We start from the raw sequence: 22,489 nt of genomic DNA, 5'->3' as shown, positions 1-22,489 counted from the left end.
GGACTTCCCTGTGCAGACGTATGTTCTGGTGACAGCCTGGGAGGAGCTGGGACTGGTACCGGTCTCTGTAACTCCCACGTGCCATCTTCCATTCTTACTCCCCAGTGTTTATAAAATATGTGGGAAGTAAAATCAAAACCGTCTCTGCTGTATTACCAGCTCACAAAATGGGTGAGACTGTGTCCTTCTTGTGGCCGACTGTAAAGGCTCTGCACAGACAGGTGTCCGTGCATTACCGGGGGTGGGGTATTGACGCGTCTAAGAACACGCCCCTGTTATTCAGCAGTGCAGGAGTCTCTGTATGTGAAACGTGTAGTCAACATTTGATACTTCCTCATATGCCTGGATTATACCTGCATAGTAATTGAACCTTCCAATTTCGTTTATCGTTAGATATCACTCCATTTGCTTTGAAAACAAATTGCCGATGTTCAGTTACGTGAATGTACCTCAACTTGTTTAGCCGTCCTGTGGAGTTTCCTTTCCTATTACTCTGATGGTTACACGGACGTGTGCCGTGGTGACTGTTATACAGAAGGTGTTGCGTATTCTGCTGCTGGCTTCTTTGGTTCTTTGAAAACGTATTTCATGTGTGTGTCTGTGTGCCCTCTGAGGCCCAGGATGACGTTGGATTGCCTAGAACTGGAGTTACCGATGGGTGAGAGGCACTGTGCCCTTAACCACCGAGCCATCTCCCACTAGTAAATTCTTACAGATGGAAGTATGGATTGGAAGCTGTGGACTTTTATAGAGTTTTTGACAATTTGTGAAATTTACCTTCAGAAAGATCTATCCGTTTTGGTACCAGAAGCAGCGTATACAAATTCTTGCTAGAATTGCCTAGATTGAGGGCCATACTTTTTAGTAATTTACCCACTTGCTAGGTAAAATGATAATTCTCGTGTGCAGTTTCCTGTTTTGTATCAGTGATGAGCCCCTTGCTCTTCTACCCTGTTCTCTCTTCTTCCAGTCCTGTCCCAACCCCAGCTTGTGATTTTATGATGCATGTGTTCATATGTATTATAAATATTCTAACACAACACTACCTCTCCTGTGTTACATACTTTCCCTCAGTTTATCTGTTTGTAGCATGTAGCCTAGGCTGGCCCCAAAGGCTGACAGTGAAGCTGAGGATGGCTTTGAACGTCTCCTTTTTTGTCTCAGGCCTCCCGATGATAAAATGGCAGCTAGGAACTACTACGCCAGGTTTACTCTCGCTTTTCTTTAGCTTTGTATAACTGATGTATAGAAGTATATACTTTTGTTCTCTTTCGTTGCCTTAAAAACTAGAAAGACCTCTGTTTTCTTCTTGTTTTATGGATTTATTTAGAAATCAGGATTCTCTAATTCAATGGGTTGGGAAAATTGATTTTTAATATGATAAGAAAAAAGTGTATTTTCCCTGAACAATTTGCTCCCCCCTCCTTTTTTTTCCCCCCCAAGACAGAGTTTCTCTGTGTAAGAGCCCTGTCTTGGAACTCTCTTTGTAGACCAGGTTGGCCTTGAACTACTCAAAGAGAACAGCCTACCTCTGCTTCCTGAGTGCTGGGACTAAAGATGCATAACACCATACCTGACTGCTTTCCCTGAATATTTTATCTGTTATTTCATAACCCCACAGTGAGCTTATTATTGAAAACCTGATCTTATTCATGGCTTGCTAATATCACGAGACTATGCATTGCAAGAGCTGGTGAGCCACTAAGGAGCTAGGATCACGTGTGGGCAGTCCTGTGACTAATATATGTGACCTGAAGGGAAGAGGGAGACAGTTGCCAGGAAAGAATGTGATGAAGTCGGAAAACCAGCGCTTAAAGTCTTTTTCCCCATCATGCTCATGACCCCCTCTTGTTCATCTGATCCCTCCTCTCGTCCACTGAACTCCTGGAGCTCAGCCCAGTGCTTGGCTATGGGTCACTGCACCTGCTTCCAACAGTTACTGGAAGTAGGTTTGTAGGGATTTGAACATAGATGGAGAATGGGTAGGGGGAGACATGGCTGGAACAGGTAAGGTGTTCATGTTGTAGTTGTGTGTTTTATTGGAGGCCATTGAGGATACAGGAGCTGAGGTCCGGGTGTGTAGTGATCCCCAGAGGAAGGAACAAGAAAAGAAAGGGTCTGAGTCCTCAGAGGCCAGGAGCCGGGTCCTTATGGTGGCGGGGAACAACATTCATCCATTAATACAAAAGAAAACTCACATGAAACAGTTATGATGATGACATTTAGTACTTCAAACACAGGGTACTTGAGTGACCTTGTTGGATGAGTGCATGTGATAATTAGATCTCTGTGTTGTGTTGCTTTCTACTTTGGTAGCCTGTACATATCCTTTTAAGGGTTCTTTTATGGGTGCTAGATCAAAAGCCTCGCATCTCTAATTCTACATTGATTCTTTATTATGCAAACTATATTTTATTATCACTCAAAACTTCATTTTAAAGAAAAAGACTTCTTTCTTTGATATTCTGATAAACATGCACCAGCATTACAGTCTAGAAAATATCTGCAGGCTAAACAAATTTAAAAGAAGAAAAATTAGGTGTCTCTGAATTTTTGTATTGGTAGAAGCTAGTCTGTCTGAGTCAACTTTTAAATGATTCTGAAATGAAAAGAGGTTGGTGTGTTTGAGAATAGAGACTCACAATAAATCTGTCCTACTGATTTTGTTGGTTAGATCTCATGTCTGTTTTTTTTTTTTTTTGTTTACACTTAAGCCTGTATTCAAAAGAATGAGAATTATATTGATAGGGTAATTCTTTATTGTTTGTACATTCTGTATAAAACAGTATACACACACACACACATATATTTTCATCTTGGCATTACTGTTGAGTGTACTTTTTATAGGTTGCCATAGAATCATTGTTTCTATGTGTGTTTTCAGATTGACATGTTGAATAAAGAAATTGATTTTCCTTGGCATAAAACTAAGTACAGAGTCATGCAGGGAAAACCTTTGGAAAACAAATAGAGCAATCCCCTTGTCAATGCTAAATGTGTCAGCTTTTCAGGCTCCTTGCATGAGTGGAGTGATAAGCAATCTAAGAACAAGCGTTTGGTATTGATCCTCCAGTCTCAAGTAACAAGGCACTGCTTCACTTCTTACTGAGAATTAAATCAAAATAATTTGGTGCTTGTATTACGTCTTGTGAGAATTCCTTTGCATGATTTATGCCCTGCAATGGAGGCGTAGATAGATGTTGAAGAACCACATGGCTTTATAGTTGTATAACTTCTATCTGTATGCAAATAATGGGTGTAAAGGTTCTTAAATGTTGTGTAGGACAGTGTTACAGAATCTGCATTTTTGTTAGCGCTGATGAGTCTGTATGCATTTTTCTCTTTAAGAAAAACTCTGAGTGGGAAATGCTTCTTTGTTAGGGACGCACAGACCATTTTGCAGACAAGAACTATTACTTGAAGATAATATGAGAAATAAAAATTTTGTACTGTTTACGGTTCTCACAATTAAAAATGGGAAATTTTAGCTAGGCACTCTGTGCCACAGACATGTCTGTATTGTTTTTTTGTGAGTAAAAATTCATCTGAAGAATTTACCACCTGATAAATTACTCAAGTTAATTTCGGGGAGGCTTAAGGAGTCAACGATACATTGCTGTATCTCTGGGATGTTGAAAATAAATGCAGTTGATCTTAAATATTTCTCTTCATGCTCCCTCTTACTCTCAAGGTTTAGGAGAAGTTTCAGTTTTGTTATTACATATTTTTGGTTTTGTTGGTGGTGGTGTGTTTGAGGGTTAGGGTTAGAGTCTCATTCTGTTTCCCAGGCTAGTCTGGGACTTACCTTGTAGCCCAAACTAGCCTCAGACTCACGGCATTTGTCTTAGCTTTGTGGGTGCTGAGACTACAGGCCTGGCTATTTTTTTTTCTTCTTCTGAGATTGGCTCTTATGTAGTTCAAGATGGTCTGCAGCCTACTATGTGGCTGAGGATGAGTAAAGTGTTGAGGTTATGGGTGTACACTGCCACACAATTATATGTAGCGCTGAAGACCAAATTTAGTGCTCTATACATACTAATGGCTATTCCTAACATTTATCATCGTCACCATCATCACCATCAGCATCATCATTTGAGCTACTGCCTCAGTGTGTAGCCCAGGCTGGCCTTAAAGTATAGTCATCCTGCCTCTATCGCCTATATACTGAGATTATAATGTATACTACTGTACACAGTTTCATGCTGCATTGAGTATCAAACTCAATATATCATAGCTCTGTATGTGGTAATGCCTGGCTTCTTAACCTTATTCTTATTTTCAGCCACTATCCCAATGTGTAGCCCAGGCTGGCCCCAAATTTCCAATCCTCTTCCTTCCTCTTCCCTCTTAAGTGTTGGAATAAATGCATGTGCTAGTATGCCCAGCTCAACATTTTTATTTTTTATAATGAGATTTATTTCTTTTCCATACACACATATAATATGTTGATGTGCTGTATTTGGAAGGAAGCTCCACATCCAAGTTTACACATTTGATAAAAGAAGTCATAATGATAGGGGACACCTGAAGGTCTGATATACCTATCTCCAAGTGAGTCCTAGCAGTTGTATGTGGAATTGTCATCGAATGTTGGCAAATATGAAAGATCAGGAATGACAAGCTAGTTTTAGAACTTCATTGAAGGATTTATTCCACAAGACTTTATTAAATCTACAGTAACTGAGGCATGTAGTATCAGTACAAGGATAGATAGGCTTGAAAAGGACCCCCTCATCTTGTTTTTCTGTGTGCAGATGTGTCTATCTGTTCGTCTGTGTGTTAGAGACCTAAGACGTTTCCAAAGTTGGCTCTGTGGAGCATAGAGGGCACGTGGTGTTGGCAAGCACCGGTGTGTAGTCAGTTGGATGACCATATGGAGAAGAGGTAACGGTCCCCATATTGCATTAGAGCCGAGTTGGATGTGCACAGTATGAGGCAGCTGTCAGGTTCGGTTCAGCGAGTTGATTGGAGCATCAGCAGAGCACAGATCACCGATCAGATTTTACAGAAAGTTGCAGAACCTCAGAACTCTCCCCAGGCTCCCTCCTAATCCTCATCCTCATTCCCTCTCCAGAGGTAGCCATTATGCTCAGTCCCAAGACTATAAATTACAGTAACTTTGTGCATTTAGTTTGTACACCGTAGAGATACAATTATACGGTAGGTGTCCTCTCCTGCCTCTTTCATTCAGTGTTGCATTATCGCATTTATTTATGTTGTTACATGTGGCTGCGGTTCTTAGAGATTACAGAGTGGTGCTTAAGGGCATGGGGTATCCACATACATCATTCGGATTTCTTTCTGCACCCTGTCTCTTCCTTACCCCATTTACTTATCTGTTTAACAACTTGTTCTTGTCAGTGTACTGATGGATATTTATTTTATGCTTTAGGTAATCTAGTACCACTTTATTCTGTTGTTCAGATTCCTCTGGCTTTCGCTATTAGAAGATGTTTCAGCTGGTTCCTGTATCCCTTTAATATTTACCCTTTATTGTCGTAGCTGTGTTGTTCCGAGCAACTTCTTGCCTTTTTTCACAGCAAGGTATCTCAGACCAATCCATGTATTTTTTTTTTAAAGCCCTACCCCTAAAATTTGCTAATTATCTAAGTAGCCCTCATTCTCTTGTTTGGATAATGGTGTTAGAAACTAAGATCTGAAGCCAGACACAGTGGTGCATACTTGATAATCCCGCATTTGGGAAGTAGAAGCAGGAGGATCAGCTATCAGGGGTTCAAGGCTATCCTCAGCTTCATAGTGAGTTTTAGGCTAGCCTAGGCTGCCGGAAACCCTGTATCAGAAAAAGACTAAATAGTATCTGGGGAGATGGGTAAGAGTACTTGCAGTGAAGGCAGGAGGGACCCGAGTTCTGATGTTCAGTACCCACATACAAAGCTGGGTGTGGCTGCACACCTCCCCCCCCCCCCCCGTCTCTGTCTCTGTCATGGAGACACCAGGGTCACTGGGGCTCACTGCCTGCCAGTCTACAGTCTGTCCTAGTCATCAAGCTGCAGGGTAAGAGAGGTACTCAGTCTCGAGGGCGGAAGTCGTAGAGTGATGCAGCAGGTGTGCCCTGGCCCCTGCTCTTGAATATATGCGTGTGCACTTGCATACCTGTGCAGGGAGACATCCCATGCACACATCCATAGAAACTGGGATCTCGGTGCTAGGTGTCATGGTTAATGTTTGTTTCAGAGTTGGCCGTTAACACAACATGGGGGTTCCATTGTGTTTTGATACTTTGTTTTGATTTGTTTTAGGGGTGGAGGGGAAAATGAATGAGACTATGAGGTTGAGGGATCTAGGCGGAGTTCACAGGGGCAACAAACACGATCAAACTGTAATGCATGAAAAACATTTAAAAAAAAACAAAACCCAGTAAGTAACAGTCAAGGGAAGAACTTACCTACTATGGTCGGAACGTTTTGAGAAGGTACTTTGATCCCAAATACCTGTGAGTGTGTCTGTGAGGGGATTTGATGAGGAAAGGCTGCCCCACAGCACCGCCTCATGGAGGGGGCCCCGATGCAAGAGGGAGGAAGCTGGTTGGGCAGGGTGATCCAACTGATGCTCTTCAGGCTGCGCTGTCTGTGTCAGGGTCACGTGTTAGGTCACAGCGACAGGACGCGCATTGCAGATCTGTTGTGCCCATGGTGCAGCCATACATGTATATATTTATTCATTTTCCTGTTTTTGGTGATTGCTTACATTGTTGAACTTTAATCCTCCCCAAAGCTATTTCTGTATGTAACTGTCTCCCTGTATACCATGCGAAATTTGCCAACTGGATCCTGATTAGATTTTTCTAGACCGTTAGGTTCAGAATCTGTTGCGGCACCCGTCGTTAGGATTTCTCCACGTTCTTTAGACAGGTGCTCATTTCCCACTGAAGCCTTTGGCTTGACTGCTCCCTTTCTGTCTCATTGAGCTTCGGTATTTTGGTACAGCGTTTATGTAGAATCACCCAGTCTGTCTGTCCATGTCTGGCTTAGTTGACTGAGTGTAATGCTCTCGAAGCATTGAGACCCATTCTAACTGCGCATTGAGACCCATGCTAACAGAATGCCACAGGCCGCTTGGCTCGATTGGTAGTGACTTGTTTTCTTCCTGCTCCGAAGGCTGGAGGTTTAGGATCCAGATGTCATGAGGCTCAGTGTCCTTTGCAGTCTGAGCTCTCGGCTTGCAGGTGGCTGGCCTCTTGCTGCTTTTGCACATGGCCTTTGCTCTGTGTGCTGGCAACCCTGTGTCTGTGTCCAGATCTCCTCTTCATATAAGGACACCAGTCAGATTGGATTAGAACCGCTCTGACAACTCCATTTGAACTTAATTACCCCTCTGCAGTCGCATCCTGAAGTCTTGTAGCGCCTCCAGCGTGTGCTACCATATAACAACGTGTGTAGCTCATTATCAATATCTGATTTCTTACTAAGGGTAAGTATTATTCCACTGTATGGATAGGCATCCTTCTTTGATCCGTTTGTCTGTCAGTAAACACCAGGGTTGATCCTGATTCTTGGCTGTTGAGTCCTGTGGCTGTGCACAAGGGTGTGTATAACCCAAAATACATTTTTTAGGTAACAACGTCATCCTGTTTTTAATATTATGAAGACCTGGTAACTTACCCATTTTACCTGGACAGTCCGTAAGGGTTCCGGTGTTTCCACAAACATTCACTTTGTTATTTTGAGAGTAGCCCATCCTAATGAGTATTAGGAATCCTGGATGTCCAACGTAAAGAAATGTGTATACAAGAAGCTATTAAGGTTCGTATCTTATATGATTCAGGGTAACTGTTAGTAATATTTTTAGATTTTCATCCATGTAAGTGTTCATGCTTATACACTCATCTGCTCATTATAAGTATAGTCACTGCGTAATTTCAACACAACTCTTAATTTTTTTCCCATTTGACATTGGACCATGCAGTTCCTGTGTCATTGAATATTGAAGTACAAGAGTTTTTATGGCTCTATAAATAATGATTTAATTATTTTCTGATCATTGTACATTATATTACTTTTTCTAATTCCTTCTCTCAAATATAATCTTTTAATGAAAATAGAAGGACATAAATCCATATATTTCCTGACAGTTTACTTTCCTAGAGAGAGATTTTTAAGGGTAAAAGTTCTTAAAAAAAAAAAAAAAGTCATAGAAATAGGTTTTGGGTTAAAATTATCTTCAGGAAGTTTGTTCTGATGTTTCCTGCCAGCTGTGTGGGGTTACCCATGTCACCTGGCACAGAATACTACTAACTTATTTTAGAAAATCTTTTCCAGCGATGTAGGCAAAAAAAAAAAAAAAAAAAAAAAAAAAAAGGTTTTTCCTTTAAAAGAATAGATGCATTTCTCTATCAATGAAAAAAATGTAACTCAGTATTTATTCTTCTTTCTAGAATTCATAGCATTTTGTAATTTATGTCACTAGAAAAATGGCATGTTGAATTTTTAGAACTACAAACATTTTCACAGAGAAAGAAGGAGAGGCTGTTAACCTTTAAGAAAATGTGATATGCTCAATGTTAATGCTAGAGTGGTGTTGCGTTATTGATGGCTTCCTTGGTATAAGATTTGTGGACACTCGTCAGTGACAACTGCACAAAATACAAACATTTAGGGAAAAGGAAGTGCACTGTCATCCTACGAATAAGTTACTTTGATCTAAAAGTCCGGTTTAGTACTTATTGGCCTAATAGGAATTATCCATTCTCAAACGGTAAGCAAGGTTTGACTAACTGGAAAATAAACAGATAGCTCTATACAAAAGCTGAAAAGTATTGATGGAATTATAAAGGTTGGAGAGATCTGAATGGGAGAGTGGCCAGCCAGGGAGTGGCTGCCAGTTGGTCTGTAGCCAGGAGTCTAGAGTTCAGAGTTGTTAGATGCCCTCATCAATTCAGAAGTCCTAGGCACGTCTGTTCAGATGTGTAATTTTAAATTTCTTTTTATCTCTGAGAAGAAGGAGACAAGTTGAGTTCACAAAGAACTGCCATCAGAAGACCTACTGCCTTGTATTGTCTTTGGGGAAAATGTAGACTATGTCTCTGAAACCCACAGTTTTTGGAGTATGTTCAGCTTGACGCTATTATTGATACATATAGTAACTTTTTTTTCCCCTCAAAAAAAACACATACACTAATACAGAGAATAAGGGTGTCTTTGAACAACAGCACAGTATTTTTTGGGAGTCAAAGTCTATAGGTAACATTTGCAGAAAGAATGGTTTAGGTCATTCTAAATAGGCTGGGCCTGATAAAGGAAAAACAAGGATTCTGGTCTTGTGTGGCACATAATCCTATGGTAGACTTAAAATAGTTATTAGAAACAGTTATCTTAATTCTGTGTTGTACATGTCGCTAGCTCAGAAGTCAGAGAGCGGGTGAAAATTCACACCATCGTTGGTATTTTAAAAGCTGTCCACTGAAGCAGGAAAGCATTTATATGCTTATGCAGCCTCCGAGAGACACAGTGTGTAAATGCCCTTCTATGCCAGTGCTCCACGCTTATTCTCAGAGGCTGTCTCAAAATCTTCATGCACAGACTATTTTACATAAAAGAGTCTGTGGCATCCGTGTTCTTCCATGATGGTTCCCCCCCCCCCATTTAATATGCATTTTGGATGTTTCACATTTAGATCCATTGCATCCATGGCTACATAGTTTTCAGTTGTGTGTAGCACTATAATTTCTTACACATTCCCTTAAGATTGGATAGTTAATAGGTTTTAAGTTTGCTTTCCAATTAATATGTAACACTGCAGTGAAATCCTGCACGTGCATGGTATACGTTTCTAAATATAGTATCATGTCAAGGTCTGTATTTAATGACAGGCTACCCGGTTTACTGACTGAGCTTGGTGAGAGTTTTCTTCTTCGTGGTGGGTGTTTTATTCACCACTTATCCAGGCATTAGTAATAGATCACTCTGACAGAGAACTTTGATGTTTTTACATACCACTGTCCATTCATTACCTCATTTGCTTCTAGACGCTGGTCGATGGGTAGATTAGTTTTATTACCTGTGCTTGACCAGGAGGCTTTAAGGAACAGTGGCTCCTGGCTTGTCCATTCCTTGGCGGTGACTGGGTCTCCTTATTCCAGGCCCAATGCTAAGTTCTTTCAGGGTGATTCAGGACCTTGGCGATTATGGACCTACTGATAAGAAATGCTCTGCTTTCCTGGGACTGTTCACTGCCTTCCCTCTTCTCTGCTTCCAAGTCATTTGCTTCTTCAAGAAGTCTTCACCTTTTATAATTTTTCTCCTGCTTGGGTGTCTTCTATCCAAAATTCTTGGGAGGAAAAAGCATTTAGGTGCCCAGTTTTTAATTCAGAAATATTTCTGGATGTAGTAAGGAGATATTCTAGGCATAGGGCATACGTGTGACATGGAATTCATTTATTTCAGGTGTACATTTTACACATAGTTGGAAGGTAATTTTGTACAGTGCTCTAAGTATATGTGTTTTGACTACGACCTGCCACCTGAGGTCCAGGTAGACTCTTGTGACAGCAAGAGCTGGTTTACAAAACGTTTTCTGATTTTAGATTATGGATTTTTCAGATTAGGGAAACTCAACCTATAGCATGCTTCCCTTTAGGAAATTATCCTCTGTGAATGCCTTCAAACTTTTAATTTAAAAGGACAATATGACACTTCTGTGGTGTTTATGGCAGATTTATAAAGCTGCAAACTCTGAAGTTCTAGAGAGGGTGACCGGGAGAAGCCAGAAACTGGAGAGGCCAGGATAGAAGTTAACAGAATCGATAGGAGCTAACAGAATTGGTGGTGCCCGCTGTACCCAGCAGAGGACTAAGAGACTTTAGATCAAAGTCAAGAGAGACGTGAGATACAAAAACGTCTCTTTCCCGACTCTGCCTGTGTAATGTTCTACCAAACGCCCACCTTGCCTACTTTAGGTCACCTGACGCTTGTTAAAAGTGTAGCGTTTCTGAGGCAGAAGCACCCTCTTTGCAGGCTCTTTTTTATATTAGTGAATTTGTCCTAATATCACAGAGCTGTTTGTATTTACTGCCCTCCCCCTTTAACCTGACTCTGTTGTGTTTGGTCGTGTGTGGGACACAAAGATCTTGTGGGCAGGCGAGGGGAAGACTGTGAAAGACGAGCAATTCTGAGGCGGTAGGGCAGACCTCAAGTCCTCTTTGCAGCATCGCTTGGAGAGTTGTGATCATTAGCGCCATGCATGGGTCCCCCGCCATAGGTCATGTTGGTACCGTCCTTGGGATCCAGCACAGCACCTCTGTGATAGGCCACTTGTGTCATGGGTATTTGGGAACGTGTAAGTGAGGCATCGGCTATGGGAAGGCCCCTTGCTTGCTGCCGCTGTGTTATATGGATATTTAGAATTAATCATCTCTTCTGTCTGTAGCACAGAATGAGTTATAGAGCCACAGAGTTCAAATGATTCATACTTGTTAATGAAGCTCAGCTGAATGCAAGGTTTTCACCACAGGAAGCCAGAAAAATGTCCTCTGTAGTGCGTGCGTGGAGGCTGGAGTCACAGACAATGCCTTCATTTCTAGCTGGCACTTTGCGTGTTACAAGTGTTACATATTTTTTTTAATTCAAAGTATAGTATTTTAAAGTATACTTCGTTTTAAAAATCACCGTAGAATAAGAATCCTGATCGTAATGATTTTGCGCTCTGCGAAAACCGTCAAAAATTTCTAAGCTCTACATTTTTTAAATTACTATTGATGAAGAAAGGTCTTTATCTGCAAACTGATCATGATGATGTTTATAGCACATGGATTTTATTTCACATTTGTATTTATATCGTCATTTATTAAGATTTTTTTTTAAAAAAATAGTGCTAAGTTCCATGTAATAGGTTTGCATTGAGTGTTAAACACTGTAACAAGTGTAAACCTCCTTAAGAAGACCCCAGCCCGAGGACGTTGCCCAAAATCACTTGTGATAAATGTGATTCCCATGATTGCTAAATTCTAGAATCATAAAGGAAATTTTAGGACTCTAGGGTCTGAGTGGGTTTTAGTTGTATTTGTTGGAGTTGTGTTATGCCTGTGGGTGAAGACGTTTGGAAAAGGAAGGAGAGAGAAGAAAACATTTGTTTACCACGTGTTTTTATAGTTTTTGAAAACAATTTTCCGTGCCCACTTTGTGCCAGGGACTCTAGGCACTAACACAGTTTCATAGGTCAACATATGGGCTGAGCAGGGAGCTAACAATGTAATGCAAATTTCTTTGGATATGCTGGGATGCATATGGGCATGATCTTGGGGTAAAGTGTGCTAATAGGAATATTTGGACTCGGGGAGGTGGGCTGGTAGAGAGCGAAGGCATCCAGGGTACTCAGGCTCTCGTGGGCTGTGACACAGAGACTAGGTGATCCCAGACGGAAGTTGGATTGAGCAGTGGGGTCAGAGTCCTGAGTCAACACTCTGTCCAGAGGGCAGGTCCGTGGCACCATCACTCTGCTGACAAAGAAATACCATTATGACTTTAGTGTTGGACTAGTCGTTTGCTGTTATTTCGTTTTCGGTTTTATGTTCCAATCCAGAAACAGCAATGCTGTCAGTATGGTGAGCCTGGTGTACCATGCATGGTAGGAGCGTGCTCAGGGACAAAATGCTTCCTCCTTGAACCAGAGCAGAGAGGAGAGGCCCGCCGTTGCTCTTTTCGGGGCTTGCTATCGATGACCCCAAAAAGGTCTGCTATTTTCCCGTTCCACCGCTTCCCGGTGACACCGCCCTGGGGACCAAATCCTTAACATGTGGCCCTAGGGGGGGATGTTCTAGTTATACTCAAAGCGGGGTAGATAAGGCAGGAAGGAGAGCTAGGAGGCTGGTTAGGAAGTGCCCAGAGGTCTTGGGGGGACCTGCAGTGCTGTGGGGAGAGGGTACCGTGGAGGAGGAGGCTGACCCAGCTCAGCAGTGTGTCCTGCCGGGAGGTTGACTTGGTGCTGTGATGGGCAGCGCTAGAGCAGAAAACGGCGGATTCCAGGTGCAGTGCTGGTGCCCGGCAGTCTGATACCCACAGACGCTGGCAGCAGAGCTGGCAGAAGCCATTCAGGGTGGCAAGCTGTGTGCTATGCATGGGCTCGTGGACCTAGCATGTCAGGGGGGATCACGGCTAGGAGGCCTCGTGGGTAGTTGGGCAATCGAATCTGGGACCGATGAGAGCGATCCAGGTGATCCTGAGCCTTCTGCGGCATCCATGTGAATATGGCTCTTGAAAGTGAGCCAGTGCATTGATCAGAAAGACCGCACTACAGGAGGGATCCAGTTTTAGGTGGGTGCTTCATTTTGATCCCTGGGTGGTACTGTGGGTGGGGGGGTCGGTTAATCAGAAGGGGCCTAGGAGTGCTCAGTACCTCAAGGTTCAGGGAAGGACACCACGTGCCCAGGCAGTGGGAGGTTGGGAAGTGAAGTTGCCCATGGATTGGCCCTGCAGGGAAATTGAAATCTGGCTGTGAACAGCAGAAGCAAGTGTGACAGCTCTGCCCCAAACCGGCTGACAGGAAAGGGGAGTGTGAGACGAGCTGATTGCCTTTCCTCCCTAAAGATCGCTATCTCGAGTGAGTGAGTGTGTGTGTGTGTGTGTGTGTGTGTTTCCTTAGAAAGCCAGCAAACCACCGTGATGGTGGCGGGGTGGGGGAGGGGGAGGGGATGCTGAGTCAGTCTTTGGAAAGTGAGAGTGGGGGTTATGGAGGAGAGAAGTAGAGGCTGCAGTAGGCGAGGGGGGGGGTTGCAGGACAGAATGTAGAGTTAGCATCTGTCCGGTTTGCTAGCTGCTCTGGGACAAGGAACTGGGCTCCTGCTCTGAATCCTTGCAGCTTTGTGACGATTACAGGGAATGTGATTTGTTCTCTGTCACGGCCCGAGGGCATTACAAAAATTTCACCTTATTCCTCCTCACCCCTTGGACCTACTAAGGTTTCCAGTTAAGCTGATGAGCTGCCCTGAACCAAAATAGGGCACCCCCCTCCCCCGCCTTCCTATAACCATGATTATCCTAGGAATTTCCAGACATGTTTTCTCTAAGAAGATCCTAATTGTTGTCCTGTTAGGTTGACTGTGTTATCGGAAGGTCTCTGGACCTATGTGTATCCTTAAAGTCAGCTCTGCTTGATCTCATCCTGGCCGCCAGCTAGCTCTGCACCTGACAGGTAAATTAATTCAGTGCAGCAGCTGGAAGTAGCCTGAAATTTGTTCATTCCTTTGCAGAGAGCCTATGTCAGCCGGCTGGTGCATATCTCCATAGTGGTTCCAGGCAGACAAGTTGGAGGGCTGGATTCAGGAGAGCACAGGCCATTCCTTCAGGTGTTAACACTTCGTATTTCCAGCTTTGTACCTGGAGGCCTGATCTACTTGAAATATCAACTTGGCCATCCATCCTTGTACCCCGAAACCTGAGGCTCTAGGTCATGACCCAGAGTGGCCAAGACAGTGAGTGTGTGAGCAACAGTCCTGGTTAAAACACATCTGCAAACTTCCTGGAGGCTGAAATTGAGAAACATGCTGTAAAGTGAAGATGAAATTTAGCCGATCATTCCTGGAGGAAAAATGATTTATTGGCCCTCACAGGCACAGCCCTGAGAGGAAGCACCCTCCTACACCCTCCTTCACCCGGGCCCCACTGATTGCTAGCAGCTCTGTGTTGCCGCCAGGGCGGGAACTCTTGGAAATAGCATAGTAGGGACTTTGCAAGAGTTCCATTTGGCTGAGTTACTGCTTTTGTGAGGTTTTCTGCATCTTTATGTTCTTCCAAGGAGAAGATGGTAAATCAGTGTAATTGCTTCATCCCAAGGCACTTTTATACTGTGAAGGAAAGGGTCCTGTTAAGAAACTCAAATTAACTTCTGCTGGTTAGACTATATGGAAAGCCTCTTTGAAAGCAGCTTGTCATCCAGCCTGGCAGTTTATTTATCAGGGAACAATTCCATTAGTGCCCGACACTCTTTCTCATGGCACGGAGGCTTAGGCTCCCTCAGGAGAAACAGTTAACCCTTGGAAATGCAAAGCTGTCAATTATCTGTCATCTCCCTCTCTCAAGATTCACTGGAGGGTATTTACAAGAGAGATTTGAAAGTGTTTATTTCCAGAGAGACAGAAAGGAGTTTGGACCTAGAAAATTATCAGTAAAAACTTGGGACAATGGGTCCCTTTCCAGGTCAGCAGCAACTCTGCCATGTTAGTTACAAAATGCTCTTATTATGGTATTATGTAACTTCTAAGGAATTCCACCTTCAGAATGGGATAGACTGGGGAAGTTTAAATTAAAGCTCTTGACATCTGGGGATGTTCAGGGACTAGATATTAGATCATTGCTAGTGCTTATTCACTTGAAGAGAGTATGGCAGCTTTTTTTGGTATGTATGTGTGTTTGATTTTCTTTTTTTCCTTACAGAATTTGTAAAATTACATCCATCAAGTAGCAGACCTTAAAAGAATGAACAGAAATTGTCACTGTTTGAAAATTAACACCCCTCAGCCTGGCATTTACTAACAAAGGATGGGGGCACCGTTTGTCAAAGCTTGTCAGGGGGCCGTCCCCAGGGGGGCAGTGCGGTGTAGTGGTGTCTAGGAATTCTGTGTCTGGTGCCAGACTGCCGGGCTTCTAACTGCAGAGCTGCCTGTGGGACAGGGAAAGTTAGTTAACCTTAGAGCTTCTTGTTTTCTTCATTGGAATGGCTCTTGGGAGTTTTGAGATTATTAAATGAAATAATTCATGTGAAGTCCATTTGGAGAAGCTGCTGTTATTGGAAAATTTAATACAAGTCAGATGTGTCTGGGAAGATGGCATAGATCGCCTTCAGATTCACTTGGGATATTTGTGCGTGGTTTGTCTAGGTGTCATGTTAAAGTTTCTCCCAGAATGTGGCGTTGAGGTGACTCCGGTGAGGGATGGCTTCAGCCTCGTCGCTTTTCTGCAAGAGCTGTCGGGGGACGTAAGGCTGACGTGTATAAATGCTCCCAGAGGCTTCCCTCAAGACTGAGGGTAATAAGGTGGAGGTAGTCTTTGTGGTTGGAGACAAACAGGAAGAGGGGGTACACTCACAGGTCCACGGTAGGGTGGCAGACAGCTTGCGTAAGGCCAGTAGGGTAAGTAGAATGGGCATGGAGCTGAAATCGCTTTCCTCCAAGAGGAAACTCAGAATAAGTGGGACATAATGATGCTCTTGGGGGCCTTGGGGACTGTCATGTGCATTATTGAATGGTTTTCTGTCCTCAGCAGGCATGTGACCTGCCACCGTCATCTTCATTACTGCCTCACAACTGTCTATCACCGCCACCACCACCTGCTCTCTAGTTACCGTCGTCGTCACTGTTATCATTCCTGCCGCCACCACCCTTCACCACCATCACCATCCTCCTCCTCCATCGCCAGCCTCAACCACATCACACACCCACCACACCCTGCGCTGCTCTAGTTTCACAGATTTGACTGACAGTTCCAAGTCATGGCCGGAGGAGGGACTCGGATAACTAACCAGTCCTGTCAAACCTACCACGGGTGCAGAGAGAGAATAGACTCTTCTTGCTTGTTTCCTATACCTACTCCTATGCCTACACCTGCCTAGGCCTAGGCCTATGCTTTCTCTACTCTTGTACAGTCCAGGACTCAGCCATAAAATGGTTCTGCCCACAACAGGCTGGGTCTCCCTACATCCATTATCAATGAAGACAACCCCCATAGATATGCCCACAGGCCAGCCTGATCTATTTAATCACGTAGTAAAACCCTGTTCCCAAGTGATTCTAGGTTGTGTCAAAACTAACCAGCACACTCTGCTAAGACCATCACCATCTCCCCAGCAGGTCCTTCCACCCCTCACCGCCATTGCTCCCCCCTCCCCACGCCCCCCATCATTACTGTCTTCACCATCCGCATCAGCATCACCTTCATAAGCACAAACCTGAGCCTTAAGGGGCTGCTGCGTCTGGGAGGCGTTGTCTTCCGGAGCTGGGCTCTCCTTCACTCTAGCCTGTGTAATCCCCGCTGGCTCTCTGTCCGCCACATCTGGAGGGCATGTACAAGTAACATTTTAGCAGCCTTGCTTTTGTCTCTTTTGAGACAGGATTACTGATCTTTTATTGTTTGCTTTATAAATAACAAAAGATGGTAATTAGTTTGACTCATTAAATGTAAAACAATTGTTACAAATTTCGAGTGTTTGATTAGATTCCTTAAATTATGCGGCGTCTCATGTTGCCAGCTGAAAGCAGCAGGGTATCTGAAGCTTGGTCTTCTCCTTGCCACCCACGGCTTCTCTTTTCCCTGTGTACCCTCTTGGTGTCCATGCCCCTGTCAGTGTGCTGGCCAAGTACTCAACTTGCCTGAAAAATGGTCTCTGAAGCAGGCTGCTAAGCCATCTTTGATGGAGAACCTAAGAAGGGGAGAGTGTTCGCAGTGTTTTTCATCCCCCGCTTTTGGGAAGGGACCAGAGAAACCTATTTATTGGGAGGGAAGGAGTAAGGACAGGCTAGGCCCGTGGGCAGGACAAGGGCACGGAATTCTGAAAACAGAGTTGTTTGCCAAGGGCAAAGGTCACCTCCCCAAACTCTCGGAAGCCCCTCGGCAGTGATCTGTGTATCTGTTCCACTCAGTGGTCCTTCTTGTCCCCAGCCCTCTCCCGGACCCCGCTCAGAGCCGATCTACATCCCATGCCCACCCTAGCCCGTGTTGCCAACCCCAGTGCATGGTAGACACCTGCTGATGGTGCTGCTCCTTCTCCTTTCTCTCGTACCAGAAGCTTCCAAGCGCTAGGGGGATTGCTCATGGCCCTGATTATCTCCCTTGCCCCCGGAATTCGGGAATTGGTTATGGTCTGTAATCCTGCTATTTGAAAGGCAGCCTTTGGAACAGGTGGTTGCCAGGCCAGCGTTCTCTAAAGAGACGCTCACAGCCACCTCCTCAACTCAGCTCTTCCCTAGTCCCCGGTGTGATTTGGAGATGGTTTGAGTAAGTTCCCCAGAGGTCCCCATCCATACTGGAAGCATGATCTCCAATGTGGTGGGGTTGAGGGGCTGCTGGGACTTTAAAAAAACAGGCGGGGTCTGGTCTAGATGATCACTGAATTAGAAAGGCGCTATTATATTTCTTTAGACTGTTTAGTTCCAGGAGTGAGTGTGTTGCTGCAAAAAGTAGTCATGGGTGGCGAATCCTGTGGCTTCCTTCCTTGTATGTATTCTTGTATATGATGCCACCTGCTATGCTACTCCACATAGCCAGAAAACCTTCATTGCTGATTAGTGTATGGGGCCATCTGACCTTGGACTCAGCCTCCCAAACTAAATGAACCTCATTTCTTCATAAGGTACATGGCCTCAGGTATTTTGTTCTAACAACAGAAATGATGACTGCTGAACCCCTGCTCTGGAGACATACCAGAATTTAGAATGATTTTCTTATAAAGAGGAAAACATGATTGCAGTCAAGGGCTGAAGTTGGCTCCATACAGCCCTTGCCGACAACCTCCTCCATGGGAAATGACAGTTTATTTGGAATGAGCATTCCTATGTGGGTGGGCTGCACATGGATGAGTTCATCAGGGAGGGAGGCAGCTCTTCCTGGCCAGCCGAGTCTGCTAGGTCAAGCACTGGGCTCAGCTGGTGGGGTTGGCTGTGCTCCCCAGCACCGTTCCTCCCATGGAGGGTGGTGTGGGAGAGACTGGCATATGCCGATGTACGCCGATGCATGGGTGACATTTCCACCACATTGGCCATGCGTCAGCCCTAATTGGCACTGTTTACAATCTGTGATTTTGTTGTGCCGCAGTTCTAGGTTGTGTGGCAATCTCTCTCTCTGTCTCTCTCTGTCTCTCTCTGTCTCTCTCTCTCTCTCTCTCTCTGTCTCTCTCTCTCTCTTTCTCTCCCTCTCTCTCTCTGTGTGTGTGGTGGAAAAAGATAATCTCTTGTTTGGAAACTATAAAGAATTGTAACTGTTTTTCATTGTTTTTGCATGGGAATTAGTGTCTTTTTGTTTCATCTGCCCTGTTTGCTTCCGTGGGGTCTGTGTTTGCAGTAAATTCTCCCTCGGCTTATGGACATGGCCTTTAGATAGATAGCTCTGCTACGTCTTGGTTTGATGGCAGCTGCTCATCTCTTAGGAGAGATGAATAAAGTATTTTGGACTTGTTTGTCTTGCATGATGTCCTTTTAAAGCATCTTTTTGATGGTCTAACTCTTATCCAAAATTCCTTGCTCTGTTTTACTTGTTTGAGGTAGATCTCACATCCTCTTGCTCCCATCTTCCAAGGATTGGGGTTATGGACATGTGTGATCCTGATGGAGAGGTCTCGATTTAGAAAAATTAACCTAGTAATAACATCAGGCCTCCCTATCTTTGTTTAACTGATATTGTAAGGATACTTAATGGACATCTGGGATGTCATTTGGTTGTTTGTTTTCCCTCAGCAAAAGGAAGCGGCCACCAGGTTCACAGACATTATTGTTACTTAGTTTCATGTCCTTATCTTGCAGTTAAGAATACATTAGTTTTGGAAATGATGATGTTTCTTTTCTGGATGTTTCCTCTAACTCATTTCCATAACTGGCTTTGGCTTGAGCCTCACATGAGACTTGACTTTAAAAATTAAAGCCAAGTAAATGAAGAAGAATCAGAAATGTTTTTATTAAATATTTGATTGTTTTTAAACTAAAAATAAGTATTTTAGAAGGAGCTGACTTGAAAGATTCATTTTTCTGGGTATGCTATGCATTTGTTATAAATAATAAATAACATTATGGCAATTGAGTACCGCACTTCTGTGCAAAATAAATAAATGCATTTGGTGATATACATCTGAGGAATGCGATCCTTATAATTTTTATGGAAACAAGGAAAAACTTAACAGTTGATAGAGACTTTTACCATCTGTTAGCAAGTAGAAACAGCGTGGCATTTCCCAACTTTTAACAGGTACGCTGGCCTGCCAGGAATGACAGTTGTCTAAAACTGGTCCCTCATCCCCAGGAGGCTGACCCAGCTTCCCGCCCGGAGAGGAAGGGCTTCTTTGCTGCTGAATCAGATGGCACAGCCTTCCTTCACATTCTCTAGAGGCACGGGACTGAGGGGTGGGAGCTGCTTTCCCACAGTGAAAGACGAGGAGAAGGCGATGCGCGCATGTGCCGGCTCCTCCTGATGTGCGCATGTGCAGTTAGTTCCTCCTGTAATTTGTGCAAAAGTGGAATAGTCAGGCACTTGCTGTCTGTATGAGCAAAAGCACTGAGCACTGGCGGGAGGGTGAAGGTAGAGATGGGAATTGGAAGCTCCCCCTTTCCCTTAGAATGGCATTTGCTGTAATACTCTGGCGATATTTTGGCTCCTGACATAACACAGGAGGGCTGCAAAGGAGTGTATGGACTGCCTGTGGAAGAGTGGATGGACTGCCTGTGGAAGAGTGGCCGGGCTGCCTGTGGAAGAGTGTATGGACTGCCTGTGGAAGAGTGGCCGGGCTGCCTGTGGAAGAGTAGCCGGGCTGCCTTTGGAAGAGTTACATGAGATGGAGAGGCTGAAGAGAAGGCTCCTGGAAGCAGGGCCTTTGTTGTTAGTGCGTCCTTTAATCTCCTTCGATGGTGTGAGAATGACTCCACCCTGGGTCGTCCAGGTCATCTAATGGTGTGACACGATGCACAGTGTTGACCTTGGGATGGCCTTTGGAACGATAACAGCACCCTGTGGGTGCTTGGCCCTTTCTGCCAGAAGCCGTAGCCTGACCACACCGGCAGAACCACCTAGGGAAGTTTTATCTAGCCATGGATTGCATTTTAGGATGCTCTCCATTTTGCCTCTTCAAACCCAAAGGGGCTGGGAGTGAGGGGTTTATCCAGCTTCCCTTATTTCGGACCCAACTCTTATTCCAAACTCCTGGAAATACATTGTGTCCGATATTCCCGATCTGACTTTGGTTTCTAACTACAACTTCTTCCCCTTCCTCTGACCATGACCCTGCATGGTTTTGGTTGTACATCCTGTTGGGAGCCCCGTGCTTTGTTGCTTTCCCTTAGGCGGTTGAGGGAAGTGCTTCTCAGACCAGTACCTACAAAGATACCAAATGCAGGCTTGCCAGGTTTAAAGCGGTTTCTCTTCTTGTGTCTCTTCTTGTGGTGTTTGTATTTTTTACAGGGGCGAAGACATCTTGAGCCAGAGGAATGATTCTCTAGTTCTGGAATTTCAGTCATCAGCCAGCAGATGCAGGAGGTATAATTTTGGGTGTGGGGGCCTCCTCAGAAGCCCAGCAACCATCCTAAAGGACCACCCGCCCGCCCATCTTACATGAGATCACCCACCCCATGCATCACTCCAGTCTTGTGTGTGGTTGGCTTGGCCTGGCCGAGGGTGGGCCTGCATGGCATGTGTGTGGAGGTCTCTGTTTGACGCTTGCCACCCTGGGTGCTCCTCCCCAGTGTTGTAGGTGCTGGAGAGAGGGGAGTTCAGATGCATGAGATGCAAGGTCCTTTATTTATTCATTTATTTTCCTTTCTTTCTGTAAGTGCCATTCAACATTAATGTTAGAAGTTGATCATGGTCTCTGTTGTTCAAAGGCCACTTCATGCCTCTGCGTCACATAAATCACATGTCTTCCATCTTGTCACCGCGTGAAGCCCGTGGAATGTTTACAGAAGCTGGGGGTTTGTTTGTAGTGCACTACAGCAGCATAGGATAGTCTCAGCTTCTCCCTGGGGTTGGCGGCCTGGTTCTCAGAAGAAGGAGTGTATTGAGGGTCCCCAATGTGCTGCTCTCTGTCACCTCAGCCACGCTCAGAAAATGACTGTAGCATTGCAAGACTGAGCCTCTCTGTTGGTAGATTTTTTTTTTTTTTTTTAATGTAAGGACACTGGTTGGGCTCCCAAACCTAATAACTTTGGGTAATGTACTAAGGATGAATTAAAATGCTAATGGCCTCCTTGCTCTGGATATTTTAGCATTCCCTAATTTTAAATTTAAATTAAATGCCTCGGGGGCAGGGATAGCTTTGCCAGAAGCATGTGTAGTATCATCCCACAGACAGTGACTTTAAAATATGCCCTGGCCACATGGGCCCAACTGGCAGGAGGGTTACTTTTTAATCACTGTGTTTTTTATGTGTGTGTGTCCCCTGCATCTACATGACACAAACACCAGAGAAGGCTATTTAACTTTTAAAACTTTTATTATTTTTCACTAAGTGCTTTTGAATTCACAGATCATTTGATTTTTAACTGTATGTTAACACGGTTTCAGGACACCCAAGTGCCCTAGAATTTTCTTTGGAATTGCCATCATTGCCTCTCATTTTGACCTTACACAGTGCCTTACGTCATCCCTACCTCATAATGGGGATAGACACTGAGGGCTGAAGAGGTTGGCTTTTATTTTCATCTCCTTTCTGGACCTCGGAGAATTTTCATTAGTAGGTAGGTGACTTGGCTCTCAGCTCAGCCCTGGATCACGCCAAACAACACGATGGCAGGGTCACTGTCGTTCTTTACTTGGGGACGTGTGTTTCCCTGACGGGTAGTGCTGCA

General features: G+C 44.3%; 1 protein-coding gene across 3 annotated transcripts in view; it reads left to right on the top strand.

Moving 5' to 3' along the window:
• The window catches only part of Aff3 (ALF transcription elongation factor 3), a 403,958-nt gene that overhangs the window by 61,944 nt on the left and 319,525 nt on the right, over positions 1 to 22,489 (top strand). For 2 of the 3 annotated variants that reach the window (XM_051204400.1, XM_051204399.1), the window contains exon 2: positions 21,108 to 21,182. The exons of the other annotated variant lie outside the window; for it this stretch is intronic. In XM_051204400.1, coding sequence (XP_051060357.1) covers positions 21,108 to 21,182 — 75 coding nt within the window. The remainder of the gene's footprint in view (positions 1 to 21,107; positions 21,183 to 22,489) is intronic. 3 annotated transcript variants of the gene reach the window in all.

This window comes from Phodopus roborovskii, unplaced genomic scaffold (assembly GCF_943737965.1).
Source record: "Phodopus roborovskii unplaced genomic scaffold, PHOROB, whole genome shotgun sequence".
Classification (NCBI taxonomy): Eukaryota; Metazoa; Chordata; class Mammalia; order Rodentia; family Cricetidae; genus Phodopus; species Phodopus roborovskii.
Note: the sequence above shows the minus strand (reverse complement) of the source record. Positions and strands in the feature narration are given on the sequence as shown.